Source organism: Leptodactylus fuscus, chromosome 8, assembly GCF_031893055.1.
Source record: "Leptodactylus fuscus isolate aLepFus1 chromosome 8, aLepFus1.hap2, whole genome shotgun sequence".
Taxonomy (NCBI): domain Eukaryota; kingdom Metazoa; phylum Chordata; class Amphibia; order Anura; family Leptodactylidae; genus Leptodactylus; species Leptodactylus fuscus.
The window spans coordinates 60,442,407-60,462,424 of NC_134272.1; the positions used below are offsets into that span (position 1 = coordinate 60,442,407).

The 20,018-nt window shown below is 44.0% G+C and overlaps 1 protein-coding gene across 2 annotated transcripts; it reads right to left on the reverse strand.

Moving 5' to 3' along the window:
* Positions 1-1,385: 1,385 nt before the first annotated feature.
* PRKRA (protein activator of interferon induced protein kinase EIF2AK2) lies at positions 1,386-18,384 on the reverse strand. 2 transcript variants are annotated; one of them, XM_075286032.1, is made up of 8 exons: positions 18,228-18,384; positions 15,956-16,125; positions 10,529-10,610; positions 9,437-9,521; positions 4,448-4,565; positions 3,546-3,643; positions 2,891-3,065; positions 1,386-1,767 (listed from the first exon to the last, which is right to left on the reverse strand). In XM_075286032.1, exons 1-8 carry the CDS (start codon positions 18,281-18,283, stop codon positions 1,610-1,612), a joined length of 942 nt encoding a protein of 313 aa, XP_075142133.1. In that variant the 5' UTR covers positions 18,284-18,384; the 3' UTR covers positions 1,386-1,609. The 2 variants fall into 2 exon arrangements, with proteins under 2 accessions (XP_075142133.1, XP_075142134.1); XM_075286033.1 differs by lacking the exons at positions 15,956-16,125; positions 18,228-18,384 and adding an exon at positions 14,167-14,302.
* Positions 18,385-20,018: the final 1,634 nt, after the last annotated feature.

A 20,018-nucleotide genomic window follows, 5' to 3' on the forward strand; every position in this document is an offset into this window, starting at 1 on the left:
TCTATCAGTATCTTCTGGGTTTCACTCCTGCTGAATGAACATGCAGCCTTTCATTTTTGTACAGAAGAGAAATGACAACTGATGTATTTTTATAAGAAAAAAAAAAAAAGACTGGTCACATTTTAACCCATATATAACCCTATAGGGTAAGCTATGATGGGTTGCATTGGGTGTTATCTGCTATTGCAATTCTGTCTTATCTGTGATGTAAATGAAGTGACTGTTGCAATGGAAACTCCAACACAGAATTGGTGAGTCTTAGTGGCTAGAGTGAAAAGTGCCAGCTATAATACTCTAAAGGGGCTCTATCACTGGGAAAAGTCATTTTTAACTAAGCACATCCTTGCATAGCCTTTAGAAAGGCTATTTCACACCTACCTTTTGTATGTAAATCGCCTCAGTAGTGTTTGAATGAGTCCGCTTTTATTAATACGCTAATTGGGCTTCAGCGAGCACCCCAGAAGTCTCAGAGAGCACACTCTGCTATTCTCTGCTATGTGTGTGAGATTAGGGAGATGAGCCAGCAGCAGCCTGTGTTGTACACATAGCAGACAGTGCTCACTGAGAACTTCCGGATGCACGCTGGAGGCTAACTAGCATATGAATAAAAACAGGCTCATTCAAAAACTACTGAGGCGATTTACATACAAAAGGTAGGTGTGAAATAGCTTTCTAAAGCTTATGCAAGTATGTGATTAGTTAAAAATGACTTTTCCTAATGATAGAGCCCCTTTCAAAAAAAAAAAAAAAAAAAAAAAAAAAGAGCTAGAGACATGAAAAATTAAACATCAAGTCATCGAACATTTTTAAAAGTTATGTTTAACATAGAAACTTGGTTTAATAAAATAGCCCATTTTGGTAATATATTATAATCACAGATCATCTTCAGCAAATGTCTAAAAAAAAACCCAAAACCTACAAAATCGCAACCCACACTGGTAAGAAAGCGAGGCTATTACTGTCTGTGATGGGAAATCTCCTTTAAAGAGGTTGCCCATTTACTTTTTTATTTAATCCTGTTGCCATTGGGTATATAAACATAAACTTGTATTCACCTCTCTGTTTCCAGCAGCGGGCAGCCCTGTTGGTTGGTATATAGCCCCCCGGCTATATACCACGTGAGTGAAGAAGTCACTGCTGGGGTGACTTATGATTTGCTGCAGAGGTACCTATTGGAGACCAATGACCAATGGAGCTGACACTGCTGGAAACTAGGGCCCATGGAGAGGCAAGTACCAGTCTGTTATGTTTATTTGTTAAGTTTATTGCCCCTACAGTAGCACTATCAAATAATACAAATATGACCTGGACAACCCCTTTATATCATCCCCTAAAACCAATGATTTTCCTTTTGCCAAGAAAAAAACAAAATACCAAAAACCACGCTGGTTTCTCCAATTTAATGACATCGAAACAAATCCAAAATTCATACCACATAATTTGGGTTTTCAAACTGAAAGCATAACATGACATTTAATACTTGGGATGGAAAGATCCAGAATGGTGACAATTATTCTTCATTTTTAGTATGACAATTTCTTTTGTCAAGGGATAAAGATGATTACGGGTAAAGGAGAGGTAGTCTTCATTTTTTTTTTTGTCCTTCATTTCATTTCCTTCCCGCCATGATCTTTAAGTACTGCAGTGCGTTGTGGGCAGCATCATTGTGAGCGTTGCCACAGGACAGCCCAGTGCCATGGCACACGGTGACTGGGTTGGTGGACAGTTCAGCCAGACACTGGTACTGGCCATTGACGCTTAATTCCTCTGCAACAAAACCAAAATGACTGTGTTACAATATATTCCTATAGCAGGGGACAATAATAATAATATTTGACATCTGAGAAGATCAGAAGAATCTGCATAGTGTTACAGTCATACAGCCCTACAGCAAAGTACTCATTAAACTGAAATCCTCAGCAGAGAAAGGGTTAAAGCAGTTGTCCAGGATTTAGGGCACACTCAGGAGCGACCGGGGTAGGTGAAAAACAAAACCAAAAATATATACTTGCCTATACCCGCTGTCCCGTTGTCCAGTCCAGACCCCCATGCCATCAGAGCTGAGACCAATCAATGTTATCGGTAGTCACTGGTAAGGAACCTGTGACTTATGTGAGCGATGTCACTGGTCCATCTCTAGTGACCACTGAGGCCAGTGGTTGGTCGATGTAGTCATGAGAGTCTACTCGCTTTTGGCTTTGCAAGTTCCTGTACAGGGAGGAAATGGGACTGCACAACGGGGTGCCAGGGTATCTTTTTTGTTTCGTTTTACAACCAACCCCATCCTCCCGAGTTTGCCGTAAACCCTCTAAAACCCCTTTAAACACTATTCCTGATAAAAATAACTTTTTCCAAGGGCAAAAAACCTGAATTTAGGTTTGCGCCCCTCTATAGGCACTTTACACATTCCCCCTTCCCCAATGATTAGGACAACCGGTGCTCGTCCGCGTAGAAAAAGTCAATACTGTTAAGCAGCTTACTAGAATTTCTGTGTCCCTCTGAAACTTCCCCTGTCAGCTCAAACTGACAGGAGACAAGTAAAAGAAAGCTTGGACAAGGGGAATACCCCGCCCAACAGTGACGTGCCCCCTGACCTCCATGCTTTTCAATTGCAACAAAAACCTTCTTCAGTCCAGCTCTTTGGCTATGTACAGAGAGTGTTTTTGCAGGTAGATTCTGAAACAGAATCTGCCTCAAAAAAATGCCTCCTATGTCACATTCCCTATAGCTGTAGGAGCTGGCAGGACGGGCGCAGACTAGAATGAGAGCTACAGATGCATTGCCTGGCCTACAAACCTGAGAGGTAACCACTGCACCGAAGAACTACAGGGATAATAAAGTTAGAAATATACATATATAATAATGTTGAGTGTTATGACTGCAGCCTCACCTATATCCATATAAGAAATTCGGAAATCTTGCTCTTCTGCCACCTCAGTTAGCATTTTCACATAGTCTGTGTTGGGAATACTTAGTGCACTTCTTTTCAGCAGGTTTATTTTCTCACCAGATGAGTTTTTCAGGGAGTCCCAGGTACATCCAGGATTATTGCCAATAGGCTTTTTCTGAAATCATCAAGAAAACCGTCACAACAGCCAAATAATGTTCTTATCATACAAACTCACAAGCTATACGGTAAAAACATAGCATATATAACACATGTAGTATGCCTGTTGGGAGGTGACAGGTGGCCCTTTGTCTGTGTCCATTACTCTGCTACAGTTATTGTCCTTTGCTGTCATCTTATGATGGATGACAGCAACGAACATTAATAGTGGAAGTGTGACCATAGCCTTATATAGCTAGTAGCTGAACATGCACTTGGCAACAGTAGTGACTTCCAATATCCTATATGTGTGCATGACTGGCCAAGGATGCATGTAATCTCAGTAGGACATGTTGGACACCTGCAACTTAACTGTGATAAGAATGAATAGAGAAGTAGGAAACCTCTTCTCTGGGGATACAGTGAGAAAGTTCTGCTAGTGTAGTGTCATCTCTTTCAGGCAATGCAACTTGAGTAAATACCCCCTCTGTACACTCACTAAAGAGATATTGATATTATCAGCTGGAATGCTTTTTAGTTTGGCAAGTAACTTCTCTGCTGCGATCTTCTTTGCCACCTTTTTCGATGTGCCGGAACCTGGAGAGAAAAAAAAAAAAAAGACGCAAAATTATATATCTAAAATATAAAGTGAACCCAACCTTAAAAAGCCGTACAATACAAGTAAGTAAAATGAAATAAAAGTAGGCAAATCTCCTCCTTGTCTGGATGTATTTCTGCACGTTCAGTCACAATACATTACTGTCCCTATTTTTAGACTACAGGCAGCCATGGCAGTAAGTTTATGTAGAGGCCATGATAAGGCACTGCCAGGTTAGTGAAATGTTCTCAACTTGCCTGAGAAACTGAAAAACCCTATGATGTTAAATCCCAAAAAAGAAAATGATCACCAGATGTAAATAGTGTTGCTACAAGGCATCGCCATATCACTCTATATATTACCGTATTTTTCGGACTATAAGACGCACCTAGGTTTTAGAGGAGGAAAATAGGGAAAAAAAATTTTGAAGGGGGAGAAGGGGCCGCCGATACTGACCCGGCATCCGCTGTACTAGAGGCGGATGCCGGCGAGGGATAGACGCTGGCACAGGTGCCGGGGCCTGAGACATCGCTGCGCTCCTCTGCCCTGCATGAAGCCAGTGGCGGGGGGGACGGAGGAGCGGAATAGCATCACTCCTCCCGCTGCTGGCTTCATGTAGGGCAGAGGAGCGCAGTGATGTCTCAGGCCCCGGCGTCTATCCCTAGCCCGCATCCGCCTCTCTATTACAGCGGATGCCAGGCGCCACATTCAGACTATAAGACGCACCCTTCTTTTCCCCCCAAATTTGGGGGGAAAAAAGTGCGTCTTATAGTCCGAAAAATACGGTAAATCAATATCCTTACCGGTTTCTACAAAGCTCTCTACACGGCAGGACATGGTGAACTCTCTCTTATGAGGTGGTCCTGCTTCTTGGGATACAAAATACTCAGGTAGTCGCCATCCTTTCTGTACAGCAAGCTCCTGGAATGGAAGGAGAGTAGGATCTTATATCAGACAACTAGAAGTAAAGCTCATAGACCGGACAGAAAAAGAAACAGAATAAAAATGTGACAGAATGATAAGGCTGCATTCACACTGTGGTTTGCATTGTCCATTTTACAGTTCTACACCAGGAAAGTTTACACACCAAAGGCCGCCATTCACCCGCTGGAGATAAAAAGAGCTTTGTCGTGTCCTCCACATTGAGCTGGAATAACTTCTATATAGGTTTACATGGTATCATTTACCCAGAGAGTCTACGGGCGGCGGATGCCACTTTATGCCTACACGGTGGCATCTGAAGGAAATCCTCTTGCTGTATACAGGGCTGTGGAGTCGCAGTCGGGACCTATTCCGGATGGAGTTGGAAAGAGGTTACCAACTCTGACTTCAAAATAAAATGATGAATTATTTTTAACTATTTTATCCAATTTTTAACACTGTATAATTAGATTTATTGCCTAGTTTGTGAATTAGATGACCTTTTCTTTACTACTTCTAAATGGCCATGGTTGTAAGCCATATATGAACAAGTTGGAGTCGGACTGTGGAAAAATAGGTGATTTTACCTACAGAGTCTCAGGTGTATACTTATATCAGACAACGCTATACAAAATGTGGAACCGGACTTACCAGCGACAGTCCTGCGGAATCTAGCCCCATGTATATACACTATGTATGTATGTAACTATGTATATACACTACCTTGGGATCTCTGACATGGACTACTAACATATCCTCTGATCTGGCCTTGTGGAATCCACCGTGAATTACTTTATAGCTTATGTCTCACCAACATGTCAGGCTTTACGTACAAATACTCCTCCTAACCTATCCTTGTCAATCTAACCTATCCCTTACCAATGGCTGCTCTTCTATCCTAATCCTAGATCCTTATCTCCACCTTTTCAAGCAAAATACCCTCTGGTGAGAAAACATCCCAAGTAAGTAGCCCCAAAGTAGCAATTACTTATAAATATTAAGAAAATAAGGTTTCGTTAATTATGTAATGGCCCCCTCAGTGCCCCCACACTCCCAGGCAGAGCCCCTATATGTAGTATAATGGCCACTTCAGCGCCCCACATGTAATATAAAGGTCCCCACATTATCCCCACGGCAGTCCCTGACATCACTTGGGAGGCCGGAAGAGGCCGAAAAAGACTGACACCCAACACAGCAGCCCTGGGAAACTGAGCAACAATTACATATCTAAGACATTTCCATCCAAGGGATATAAAAAGAAATTGCAGACATAGCAAATATTCAACACCATGAGGAGGTCGCAGTACATCATTAGAATCGTAAAGGTAATCGTGGCTATCGCTAAAAGAACATCAGAGGGCTTTGAAACCAGAGGTGAAAGGGGCAAAGCCTCCCCCGGTAGTCATTCATCAGCTCACAGTTCAAGGTGTCATGGTAGACAATCCATCCACATCTGATTTACTATTCTCACCCAGTGGGATAGAATAGAGGTTAAGGGCCCACACACCACAAGGCAATGATCTTAGGGCTAGTTCACACGGGGGCAAGGAGGTGGATTTTGCCTCAAAATCCGCCTCCATACAATGGTGGTCTATGGAGACCACTAGCATTCTTTTTGCGGCTAGTGGCTGCCCTTTTCTTCAGGCGGATTTCGCAGCTTGCTGAGGTGGAAGCAACCTCCGGAGTCGGCCCATTCATTTGAGCCGACTCCGGAGGGGGAGGCTGCGACCGCGACGGCAGGTGGGTTTTGACCCAAGAGTGGCACGGCTCCCCGCGTCACTCTCAGTGCCAAAATCCGCCCCACTTCCCCCCATAAATATAGATCCTCTAATAAAGATGCAATGGTAGAAAAGCCAAATCCAGTCAGGTTCCAAGGGGCCAAACAAGGAGACTGTAGGATCTGCAGGGATCTCCATAAGGGAGTTAACAACATGAACAACCTCACCCCAGAATGAACATATAAGGGATGAGAAATCCACACAGGCCTTGGCACATCTATGGCGTCTGGAGGAAAGTATTACACAGCATGGTGTAGCTGGAGAGAAGGAAGGCCTGATGTGTAATGTTTACGGGTACGGTCACACTAGCATTGTGTGACCATTTAGGGACTCCGTTCTCCATTCCACTTGAAAAATGGCAATTTCAGGCGCACCACATTATAGTCTGTGGGTAACCGCTTTTTAGCAGATAGGATTTCCATTTTTTAAGGCCCTCAAGCTTACTCAAACAATAGAAACCCAAAAGTTAGTGTGAACTTAGAGTAGGGGGATTGAGGTCAATGGTAATCACTCTGTAGTTAGGAAATTGGGTCCGCAAACATGTTGTAATCGGAGGGGGTCTACATAAGGCCTGAGGTGGAACGAACGTCACAAGGAGTCTGGAGTGATGGAGATCCAGGGATACCTCTGTCCCTCCAAAACTCCCCACCTGGAGGGTCTACAACTTGTCTAGAGTAGAAAATATCACTATGACAGCAAAAGTTAACAGGCTCCTTACACCTGCACTAAAGACCTAAATTAGGAACCTAAGCCAAAGCATTAGGAAGAATCTTCAAGGACATATACATTACTAAGGAGATATATACAGGGCATGCTAGGAATAAAATACGTAAAGCAAGGTTGAGCAGAGCAGAAGACAAGCGGTTTGGCTCGAGCCTGACATGCCAAGGTGAATAGCAGCTGGGCTTAGAGACCCTTCTCATATTCCACATGAAGAGAACCTGCTGTTGCAGGACATTAACTATGGATTTTGACCAAGTGACAGGGCCGTTGCCAAAGACTGTCTGGATAAATAAGTAGGTCTCTGGCATTCGGCCACCCTCTCTCCAAGTATATCAGTTTAGTAATACATACGCTCTGGCAGTAGTGGCTGCGTTGAGAACATATTCTGACATTGCAACACGGCTATTTCTTACTGCTGCAATTAAGATCTTAAAGGGGCTCTATCAGCAAAATCATGCTGATAGAGCCCCACATATGCGTGAATAGCCTTTAAAAAGGCTATTCAGGCACCGTAAAAGTTATATTAAACTACCCCCCCCCCCGTTTTAAAATAATAACCTAAAAAAGAATGTGCTCTACTTACGGATCGTGCACGCTGGGTATTCTAGGACTATATATTAATGGCCTAGCCTTAGAGTAGGTCACCAATATCAGATTCCTGGGGGTTTGACAATCTGCACGCCCACTGATCAACTGCTTGAAACGGGCCAATTTTGGCACTCAGCCACTCCAATAACCATAAAGCTACCTAAACATTAAGCTTGCCGTCTGGTGTATAGATTATGGATTTATTCACGTTTTTTCCCGCATTGTGTTTTTTTCTGCGTTTGTCTTCCCTTATTATAGCTATAGGGAGAATGCGAGTGTTTCCACAGGTAAGATTGAAAAACGCAGTCAAAATGACACTTTTCTGCAGCAGGTTTTTTTCTTGCAATGTGTAGATGGAATTAGTCAGAACCTCATTCACTTTGCAGGTATTGTAAAACCCAACAATTTTTCCCTGCGTTTCCACAATGTGCTGCATTAACCTTAAAGGGGTTTTCCAGGGTAACTGGTAAATCCCAGGACTAGCCAGACCAGAAGTGCAGAGGCTCAAGAGGTCACTGCTGATACCTTCCCAGTACCCAACACATGAACACTGAGGGAAGCGATTGGCAGCAGTAGTCACGTGAGCCTCTGCACATCCAGCCCGGCCAGTACTGGCACAGGAAGAAATGGGGACATGCTTCCAGAACAAATCATCAGGGGTCAGTGAATATTCTATTTTAGAACACTCCTGCCCCCCAGCTATCCTGGAAAACCCCTTTAAGTGTCAGATTGCTGGGTCCCCACTAAACACAAGAACAGGGTCCTGAGTCTTCCTGATTAAACGGACCAGCAATTGCACATACGGTATCTACTGCTGTTCTATTCTATGGGACTGTTCAAGAACTTTACTCTGCTTCTTTTTGGTAGTCCCATAGAGATTAAAGGGTTCCTATCATTGGATACCCTTTTGAACTTGATAACACGTAGGAATAGCCTTAAGAAAGGCTATTCTTTTCCTACCTTTAGATGTCTTCTCCACGCCGCCATTCGGTAGAAATCCTGGTTTTCTTCAGTATGAAAATGAGTTCTCTCGCAGCACTGGGGGCATCCCCAATGCTGCGAGAGAACTCTCCAGCAATGCCTCCATCTTCTTCTGGAACACCCTCTCCCTGTGTCTTCTTCCATCCTGGGTTTCAATCTTCTAGGCCTCGGGCAGAGCCGACTGCGCATGCCTGGGCCACAAGAAAATGGCCGCTTACACCAGCTTACTGTGTAAGCGGCCATTTTCTTGTGGTCCGGCCATGCACAGTCAGCTCTGCCCAAGGCCTAGAAGATTGAAACCCAGGACGGAAGAAGACACAGGGAGAGGGCGTTCCAGAAGAAGATGGAGGCTGCGCTGGAGAGTTCTCTCGCAGCTTGGGGACGCTCTCAGTGCTGTTTGAGTGCTGAGGACCGCCCCCAGTGCTGCGAGAGAACTCATTTACATACCAAAGAAAACCCAGATATCTACCAAACAGTGGCACGGAGAAGACATCTAAAGGTAAGAGAAGATTAGCCTTTCTTAAGGCTATTCCTACGTGTTATCGAGAAAAAAAAGAATATCCAATGAGAGGAACCCTTTAATGGATTGACAGCAGACATGCATGGCCAACCCCTGTTTTCATGATCCCAGCAGTCCAGTGGATAAGTATTCTATGATGTATGTGTATATGATTTAAAGGGAAGATCCATGGAAATCTATTTTCCCATTCAGACTATCAACTGCTGACCAAATGTCGATAAGATTCTCGCAAGAAAGGAATACCACCCCATCCCCCCATAAAAATCTGAACATTCAGGTACCTGTAATGAGCCTATAGGGTTGCCTTGAATCTGATTGGCTGGTGGTTTTGTTACATCCTTTGCGATGGGTTCTGCCGCAGGCAAACTGTAAATGGAGATAGCAAGTAACATGTAAAAGCTGAACTTTTTTGCAGTAAGTAGAGAACAGAACAGTCATTCACTTTGGCTCAAAGGGCAGAAATAGACAGAAGTATATAAACTCTTTAAAGAGGACCTTTCACCATTTTTCCCAAAGGCAGTGTTATATACTGCCGGAAAGCTGACAGTGCGCTGAGTTCAGCGCACTGTTGGCTTTCCCGATCTGTGCCCGGTGTGAAGAGCTTACAGTCCGGTACCGTAGCTCTTCTATGGTCAGAAAGGCGTTTCTGACCATTAGCCAGGAACGTCCTTCTGCCTCGCGGCGCCAATCGTGCTGTGCTGTGGAGCACAGTCTATAGACGAGCTTTGTGAGCAGAGGGAGGGGGCGTTCCTCCCAGCTCCACAGCACAGCGCGATTGGCGCCGCGAGGCAGAAGGACGTCTCTGGCTAATGGTCAGAAACGCCCTTCTGACCATAGAAGAGCTACGGTACCGGACCGTAAGCTCTTCACACCGGGCACAGATCGGGAAAGCCGACAGTGCGCTGAACTCAGCGCACTGTCAGCTTTCCGGCAGTATATAACACTGCCTTTGGGAAAAATGGTGAAAGGTCCTCTTTAAGGCTAAGGTGCCACGTTGCGGAAACACAGCTTTTTGTGTTGCAGATTTTGTTGCGGTTTTTTGAGCCAAAGCCAGGAGTGGATTGGGCAGATGGTAAATGTATAACAGCATCCTAGATATGGCCCATTCCTTTTGTACCACTACTAGCTTTGGCTCATAAAACCACACCAAAATCTGCAATAAAAGCTGCATCTCCGCAACGTGCGGCCTTAGCCTAAGGGTAGATTTTGACGTGGATTTTGTCTTAAAATCCGCCCTGATTCAGCCTTCTATTGTCTGCCTCAAATTCCTTTTCCATACATATCCTAATAGCAAAATAACTCCTTAAAGCAAATCTGATATAATACATAGAATAAAGAATCTAAAAATATTCAAGAAAGATAAAAATTCTTACTTTACGTTGGCATCTCCTCTTATTACGTTCAAAGCCGCATCTGCAGCTTTATGTTTTGCAACTTTCTTGCTCGGCCCCTCACCTAGACATAAGAAATGGAATTATTCTTGATCAGAAAGGTATATTTCAGTATGTTCTGTATCAGATAGCATAGGAACATTTTCAACCTTAAAGAGGCATTCTAGGACTTCATTAAAATACCTCTGGGGCTAACCAATGATACCGTGCAGGATCCGATTTACCTACAGACAAGCTCGGCAGGCTTTGGCTCTCCTCTGACACTTTTACACCATTTCATTTACAGCCTCTGCCTATATCATGGCTGTCTGTAGGCAAAACTGGTAAATCAGGGCTCACCCTCAATGCACCCACGGGTTGATCTGCAAATCCATAAGAGATCATTATCTCTCCATTGAGTCATTGGTTTGTGGACACAAAGATATATTCAGCTCCTATTAAACATCTATACACAGCACTGTTATTGGTTTGGAAGCCATTTTGGACCAGACATGCTCCCTTTAAAAAGGACCTATCACCACCTCCACGTCTTAGCATCTGTTAATAGTTGCTGATCCACTGATTGTAGGACAGTTGGAATTTTTTCTCTAGCCCTCACCGTTCCCAAGCAACCAATGGTGTTATATTTGCTGCCTGGCAAGTCAATTATTCTCTGTACTGTCAGGAGGGCGGAGTCAGGCAGGAGCAGACAAGGGGTGTGACTCTGAGCTCTGATACTGGCTGCCACTGATTGGTGCTCTGCGTCACACCCCCTGTCTGACATTACACAGCTTAAATAGCACATCAGACACCAACATTTACTGCACTTGTTGCTCAGGAACGGTGGGGGATAGAGCGGAAATTTCAAATATGCCGAAATCAATGGAACGGCGCCTATTAAAGGATACGAACATGAATTGGTGGAGGTGGAGAAAGATCCTTTTAAACCAGATTTGTCAGTTCTTGACTGTATTTAAAGAGGAGCTTTCATGGGTCTGGGCACAAGCAGTTTTATATACTGCTGGAATTCTTTCACGATCCGTGCCCCGGGTAAGGAGCTATCAGTACCGTAGCTCTTCACAGTCAGAAGGGCGTTCCTGACAGTCTGTCAGGTATGTCCTTCTCCACAGCAGCGCCTATAGCGCGGTACTGTGTGAGCGGGGAGGAACGTCCCCCTCCCCTCCTGATAATACTCGTCTATGGATGAGCACTGTGAGGAGAGGGAGGGGGCATTCCTTCCCGCTATCACAGTACAACGCTAACGACGCTGCTGTGAAGAAGGACGTTCCCGACAGATTGTCAGGAACACCCTTCTGACTGTAAAGAGCTTCGGTACTGGCACAGATAGTTCTTCACCTGGGGCACGGATCGTGAAAGCCGACAATGCACTGAATTCAGTGCACTGTCGCCTTTCCAGCAGTATATAGAACTGCCTGTGCTCCAAACCATGAAAGGTCCTCTTTAACATAAAAAAACAATATGGCCTGAGGACAGAGCAATTCCTATTCACCATGTGCCCCCTCTGAGGCAGTTCCTTCGTCATTGTACACACAGAGCAGGCACCTGTCCTGAATGCAGCTTTCTATTAATCAGCACCAGGCCATCATATTGTGGAGGGGGGTGTTTGACACCGTTACAGGTATCCATTCCCAGATTGATCCTTAACTGCCAGTCATTGAAACAGAAAATACAGTCCTGGGTCCTACCAGGGAGGATGAATGGGGCTCCCCTATAACTCCATCTTCTTTATATTACATAATGTACTGGGCACTATATAGAGTAGAGCTAATATTACATTGCCTGATAAGTTCTGAGTACTAGAAGTATAGTATCTCAGGATGTCGTAGGTTTTAGATTTATCTGTAGAGATGCCAGAAAATACATACATAGCTCCCTGCGTCGGTGAAACCAACCCGAGGTACGAGATATACTTAGCACATTCGCCCATCTGAAAGGAACGATCTAATCCTTGGAACATTGCAGATGACAGAGCAAGAACCCAAGGTCCCCAAAATGGAAACATACAGACTTACAACCCAACCTCTTGATTGAGGAAATACAATTCACTCTATAGGACAGCCCTAATCCATTCATTGGAAAGATAGTCCAAATATCCTAAGATAACCACTACTGGCAACTGGACCGTTTCTAAATCTAGTCATTCCACCATGTCGCATCCTGTTAACGTGAGATACTTCCATTCTGCGTGATACCTTCCTGCCCTTCCGTGAAACCCTCCTACTCTTCGTCATGACAGGTAGGAGTTCTCAGGACATCCAATGTGGCAGGACAATATTTTAGTTCCATCACCGTTACCCTTTCATTGACAGATTCAGAGCCAGGACTAGATTAATTACTATATAGTATGTCAAGCAAGTTAAAGGAAAGGTCTACCCCATCGCAACCACTTTTATATTGCTCCAGTGTAATAAAAAAATAAAAAAAAGCTTCTATGCAGGCTGGTCTCCATGATGACAGACTACAAACAGCACTATGTAGTCTGATCCTGAAGTCACAATCTCTTCTATCTGTCCCATACTTCTTTCTGACATACATTTAATAGGACAAACAAAAATTAGGGAAGTCTGACTGTGGAGACACACAGGACTGTGTAGGAGGTGTTGTCACCACCGAAATATAGGTCACATACAGAATACAGTGTTATATATGCAACCTATCTGATGTATTATATCATCCTCCCCATGCTTAATGTAAGTTCAGAAGCAAAAAGGTCAGCTGTTGACTTAAAACCAAATTCGCAGCAGACACCCACAACTACGCCTCCGATTTCTGCCATGGATTTGCAGTTCGCACTGTTGCACGTCCGCACACCGATTATCCCCATAAAATCGTATGTCTTGGATTAATGGCGGCAGCGGGGGACCTCGGGACTGCAACAGCCTGCGTATTATTCCAGCTGGTATAAGAAATTAGACTCCATTTTTACAGCCTTACCCAAGAGAAATCATGTAAGAAATTGTATATATACCAGTTGACACACATAATTCTATTATTGGGAACAATCCTTTTTAAGCTTGGCTTTCAATATCAATTTTCAAAGTTACAGAAGGGGGAAAAAAAATAATTAAAATACGCTGTAAAATGGCATAAATGGGGGAAAAAATGTCTATGGGGCAAAACAATCTAGCTTTTTGTTAAGTAGGTTTTGGCGCAGGTCAGTAGCGAGTAAAAGATCAGTCTGAGTTTAGTGCGAGTATGGGTTGGTTTGCAATGTATAAATTATTTCCGAGCAAATCTTACATGTCACTTTATAAGTGTGTCTATTAGGCTATAAGTGATCGCACCAACCCCTTCATAAATGACCGCCATGACCAGGCAAAAGTAGTAAAGCTCCAATAATTCATTACAAATCTGGTGACAGTAAATAAACTATGCAACTAATTCAATTAAATTAAAAAAAATGATTATTATTAATTCAAAGTCAGAAACATTTTTCCCTTACTGCACTCAAAATAGTTCCCAATTTCACAGCCCCAGTGTGAATGAGGCCTACAGGAATCACCGGGAGTAATAGTGGGGGCCTCTATGATTTTGCTGAGAATTATTAAAGAAACCCTTACAGCCCAGAGACCTGTCTGCTCGTCTCATGGCACTCATATGAGGAATAAGCAGATCTTTACCTCCTTGTTTCTTGGCGGCCGGTTGACTGGTTTTCTCAGACATCACAACTGCTGGTGCGTCTCCAGTTCCTAACCCAGACTGAGTGAGTGAGGGAGGACAGCAAGTATCAAAGTCATCTACCACTCCCAGCACTTGATCCAAGAGCTACAGCTGTTCACACGTACAGAGCTTATTATAACATAGTGTGTTCAGCAAGCAAGTCATCTCTGCTGCTAGTACTAAAGCGGTTATGTCTCCTCTGTGCGCATGCATGAGCTCCAGTCAGTTCCCCCATAACATGATGCCGATAACTTCTAATATCAGCTTCTAACAGCTACACATTTATGGGGCTTTCCCAGTGTAAAGGGATATACAAGTAATATTAAGTCATCTGCCATAGCTAACACAAGAATGATGAGGTACAACCACTAAGACCCCCCCTTGAGCCCTGTTTTCCCCTTTCTACTTGCAGAAAGCTGCCAGGAGGAGCTGAACAGAGAAGTGATGCTGCTCCATTAGGCTGGGGTCATACGGGGGGTTTTGGGCCTGATTTTGACACGGAATCCACCTCCCATTGAATTCAATGGGTTCCTTTTTCCACAAGTGGTTTGTTGACGCTCACATAAAATCCAGTCTGAAAAACCCTGTGTAAACCCAGCCTTACAATCTAGAGCTAAATTTGTACAGCTGAATAGAATAATAGCACAAATCCAGTTTTATATAAATCAGGGATCGGCAGCTCTCCAGCTCTTTTGAAACTACAACTCCCATCATGCATACTTGCTCTGCTGTTTTTTGAACTCCCATAGAAGTGAATGTAGTATGCTGGGAGTTGTAGTTTCACAGCAGCTGGAGAACCAAAGGTTGCCTATCCCTGCTTGAAATGGTCATATTTTTAATGATGTTCACTGGACCCCCTTTTTCTAGGGATCGTTGAGGATCTCAGTAGTGAGCCCTACACAGATCTAGAAATTTATACCGTATAACTTGATATTACCAGAAAACCTATTTAAGGCTAAGGCCCCACGGGCGGTAAACGCAGTGATAAAGCACTGCGGGAAGAACCGCTGCGTGATCGCATTGCGGTTCTTTCCGCAGTGCTTTGAAGAGAAAGTTCATGTAGTTTTCCTCTGTGGACTTTCTCTTCCCATTATATCTAGGGGAAAGCCGCCGACGTTTCCGTAGATATAATTGACATGCTGTGATTTGCAAAGCCGCACACACAAGATAGGCTCCTCAGTGAAGAAGAGGTTGCAACAATGAATGAATTCCAGAGCAGGAAGCAAAGACGGGCAGAAAACCCAGACAGTGTGGGAACAGTAAAGGCAAGTTCACACTGGGATTTTTGGACCGGATTTTGACACGGAGGCCACCTCAGAATCCGATCCAAAAAACAGCTAACCACGACTGGATGCCAGAGCAGTGCAAAAAAAACTCTGTGTGAACTTACCCAAAACGATAGGATCCAGAAAGTGTGTGTGACTTGTTGAGCTGAGCTGGTAACATCAGGTGTAAGGGGTGAGTATCATATCTTAGAAAGCCAATCAACTGTCCTCTTCCTGAGGTCGCTGATTGGTCTCAGCAGTCACGTGACCACTGAGACCAATCAGCGGCTTCAGCATACTGCTGGAAGATGCCACTGGAGCAGAGGAACAGGGAGGACTCCAGAGCAACAAGGACAGGTGAGTATGCATTGTTTTTCTTTCACCACTCACAGCTTATTTAAACAGGTTGTTCTTTTTTGCCTGGAAACCCCCTTTAATAAATCCCCCCATATATACTGCTACACATTATCTTTCATTTACAAACCTAAGCATGATATCTCTCCTATGGTAACACGGAATGTAAAGCTCGGGTTGTGGGCTTGTCCTTCGGCTTTCTCGCAGGTGTATACAGGGGGGTTGCTGGTCTTGATTCCAAATTCATGTAATAGCTGAATGGGTGTCTTACTTGGGTTGGTGGCAGCAAGTTCATTTATGCTGTAGAGAAAAAAACAATATGAAAGACAGAAGTTACTAAAGAGAACAAGTAACCCCATAACAAAGAAACTGTAATGTAAAAGCTCATTAGGCATAACCTCACTGAAATCAATGGGCAGCCATGTCTTTACAGCCTAGAGCTACTTTATTGCGTAGATTTCCCCTACGCACAATAATACAGTAGGGCCCCATTCTATTACATTCAGGGTTTGCTTATGGGAAGAAAATACTTTGCAAGGAACTTTTATGTCCAAACAGATTTTTTTTTGCAAGCAGATTCGGAGGCCAAATTCTCAGGAACAAATGCCTCTCAACTCTCCCATTCGTTTCAGTAGGAGCTAGTAGCAGACTTTTTCATCACCTGATTTTGCAAGTGTCATGACCTAGGTGCACTAACAGCTCAGGGCGACATTGATTTGGTCATGGTACAAGGGATACGGTCATTCCTGCAAAACATCCCTGAAGCCATTTTTCAACAGGACGTCAAGCCTCATCTTGCTCCATAATACCTGAACCTGCTACTACGACTTGCAGTGACCTGGACTTGTCACCCATCAAGCACTGGATCTGGGAAGTCAGTGGTCGGCGACTGAAGAGAGCTGTCAGCAGCCAATCTTGATCATGTGTGCGCCTAAAGGCATACAGTGGCATAGCAGTCCTCAGACCATTAATAACCTCATTGATGTCATGCCAAGATGTCTAAGTGCATGTGAAGATCAGTCTGAATAAATTGACTTTAATATTTTGCTCCTATCTTTTATCTTTGCAAAATCATTAACATGTCTATTGACTTCCATTATTGCAAGACTTTTCTTTCTTGGTTTTGCACTTTTAATATTGAGGAGTGTGTACAATATAAGATGTTCAAAGACTTTAATTCATTGGTCATGAGGAGGGGTCCTAGGTCTTCTGTTTTAATAAAGCAGCAGTCACGTCTCTTTCCTAAGGCCATAGTACTGATGTAGACAGCAGCGTACGGTGTTTGGATACGCACGCATTTCAACAATCCAGAAGACTTTCAGCAGAGGAGCAACATGCACGCCTGCCGCTCCATACCAATGGGATACACATGACCTTTTATGACCCCAGTGATGAGACTTTATCAAGTGTCCTGATATCTGAGTAGAAAACCTAAAGGAGATGGCTGGAGCGCCTTGTGCCAATTTATGAAAAAGAACATGCACGAGTCCAAAGTCAGAAAACGGAACCAACTCCTGCTAGAAGTAGATGCAGGTTTGCAACACAAGGCATTTCCAGACCCTTCTTAAGGCTGAGGCCCCACAGCAAAAAAACACTGCAAAGTGGGGATGGAATTCGTTAGAATCCCTTCTACTTTACTGTGTCTGTAAAACACCTTTTTTTTTTTTTGTGGCTTTTCTGCCACATGGGGCCTCCTCCTAAAGCTGTTTCCCAGACCATAATGTATTTTACTCTCTGATAACCCACCAGTCTGCTTTTGGTGGGGGTCTGACACCCACATTCTGCATCGTTCAGCTGGTCCTGCTGCCACAAGCTAGTGAAATAAATGGGGCATCTCTGCTCTGGGCACAAAGCTCCAGCCCCATCCATTCTATGGCGGCAGCAGCACCAGGGCACAGCACTTGTAGAAGATCAGTAGCTTTCGGCTCCTTCCAGGACAACAGTTTCCAGAGCCAGTGGATCGGTGCAGGGTCCAAGTGTCAGAACCCCATGATCCTCTCCTCTGTATAGATCATCAGTATATAAAACCAGCCAGAGCTGCAATTCTTACACTGGTGCCTGTACAGCAGGTTGGCTCACACTTGGGGTTTTTATTCAACCCCGCAGCTAATGTGAACATGTCCCTAGGAGCTTACCTATAAGGCACGACCCTCCCCCAGTAAGTGACTAGTGATAGGGGGACATCTATAAAAGCCTCCATGATGGCATTGCCCTATATGTATATAATCAGGCTCTACTGACTGCAATAAAGTGTAAATAGGGAAGTAAAATCGCATCGTGTGAATGTCAGCACTGAGAGAATCCCTCACAATCTATGACATACCGCACCCATAAGGGGGCGTGCCAGGTACACACTAGGACTTGTAGTTCCCCAGGCCCCTCACACCCGTCACATCCCGCACCTGTTGGCTTTGTCAGAGCTCCTTTTAGGCGCGGCTGGAAACCTCTCCATGGACATGATGGCGGATGTGGGGGGAGAGTGGAACCTGCTCTCCGAGGATTAGAGCCGCGCAGAAAAGGTTCTCTACCGGCCGGCGGACTCTGCAGCACTTCCGCTGACTATAGGCGGGACTGCCATGGCGGAAGGGGCGGAGCTACACGGCTCCTGCACTCCAGCGGAAAGAGGCGGCCTGATACCATGGTGATGGCATAAGGCGGGGCTACAAGAGCTTGCGCACAGCCCAGGGTGTGATTGGTTGGGATGCATTTAGTGGGCGTGGTTTATATGGTAAGGAGCTCAGATTAGAATAATGCTCAGAATAGATAGACTGCTTTATCGGGATAGGCTGGAACGTGCAAATCGATAAGGGGCGTGGTTTCCTATGATAAATACAGTGGGCGTGGTGTATATGGTAATATGCAGAGCGTTATAATTAGTTCTTAATTTTATTTATCCAGATTGTGAGTGCAGCGATCTGAAACAAGTGTAATGAATCTATAGTTATACATCACACAGTGGTAATCATATCAACCATCATAGAAAGAGAAAACAATTATATTATGGTATATCTTAGTATATTAATATTATCCCTGTACTGTGACATCACTGTGTGTATTATCCCTGTACTGTGACTTCACTGTGTGTATTATCCCTGTACTGTGACATCACTATATATATTATCCCTGTAATGTGACATCACTGTGTGTATTATCCCTGTACTGTGACATCACTGTGTGTATTATCCCTGTAATGTGACATCACTGTGTGTATTATCCCTTTACTGTGACATCACTGTATATATTATCCCTGTAATGTGACATCACTGTGTGTATTATCCCTGTACTGTGACATCACTGTGTGTATTATCCCTGTACTGTGACATCACTGTGTGTATTATCCCTGTACTGTGACATCACTGTGTGTATTATCCCTGTACTGTGACATCACTGTGTGTATTATCCCTGTAATGTGACATCACTGTGTGTATTATCCCTGTAATGTGACATCACTGTGTGTATTATCCCTGTAATGTGACATCACTGTATGTATTATCCCTGTACTGTGACATCACTGTGTGTATTATCCCTGTACTGTGACATCACTGTGTGTATTATCCCTGTACTGTGACATCACTGTGTGTATTATCCCTGTACTGTGACTTCACTGTGTATATTATCCCTGTAATGTGACATCACTGTGTGTATTATCCCTGTACTGTGACATCACTGTGTATATTATCCCTGTACTGTGACATCACTGTGTGTATAATCCCTGTAATGTGACATCACTGTGTGTATTATCCCAGTACTTTGACATCACTGTGTGTATTATCCCAGTACTGTGACATCACTGTGTGTATTATCCCTGTACTGTGACATCACTGTGTGTATTATCCCTGTACTGTGACATCACTGTGTGTATTATCCCAGTACTTTGACATCACTGTGTGTATTATCCCTGTACTGTGACATCACTGTGTGTATTATCCCTGTACTGTGACATCACTTTGTATATTATCGCTTTGAAAAGTGCATTACTTCTTGTCCTATGACATAATAAGGGGGAGGGGGGGTGAACAGGTAGCCCCCGCAGCGATCAGCTGTACAGGCCACTTCATAAGCTCATACCCATACTATACATACTATACTCTGCTCAGAGCCTGAAGCAGTTGACTCTGTGCTCTCTATAGGAGCTGAACACCATTTTTGACCTTGAGGCGTTTGTTGGAGCGTTTTCTGGAGCAGTTTTTTGC

What these genes read in the sequence shown, in the direction of transcription:
- PRKRA (XM_075286032.1), bottom strand. Translation starts at nt 18,283, where the DNA reads ATGTCCATGGAGAGGTTTCCAGCCGCGCCTAAAAGGAGCTCTGACAAA. An exon ending in AGCTCTGACAAAGCCAACAG is followed by an intron (nt 16,126 to 18,227) that starts GTGCGGGATGTG and finishes TTTTCTCTACAG; the next exon opens with CATAAATGAACTTGCTGCCA. An exon ending in AGAGGAGATGCCAACGTAAA is followed by an intron (nt 9,522 to 10,528) that starts GTAAGAATTTTT and finishes CTCCATTTACAG; the next exon opens with TTTGCCTGCGGCAGAACCCA.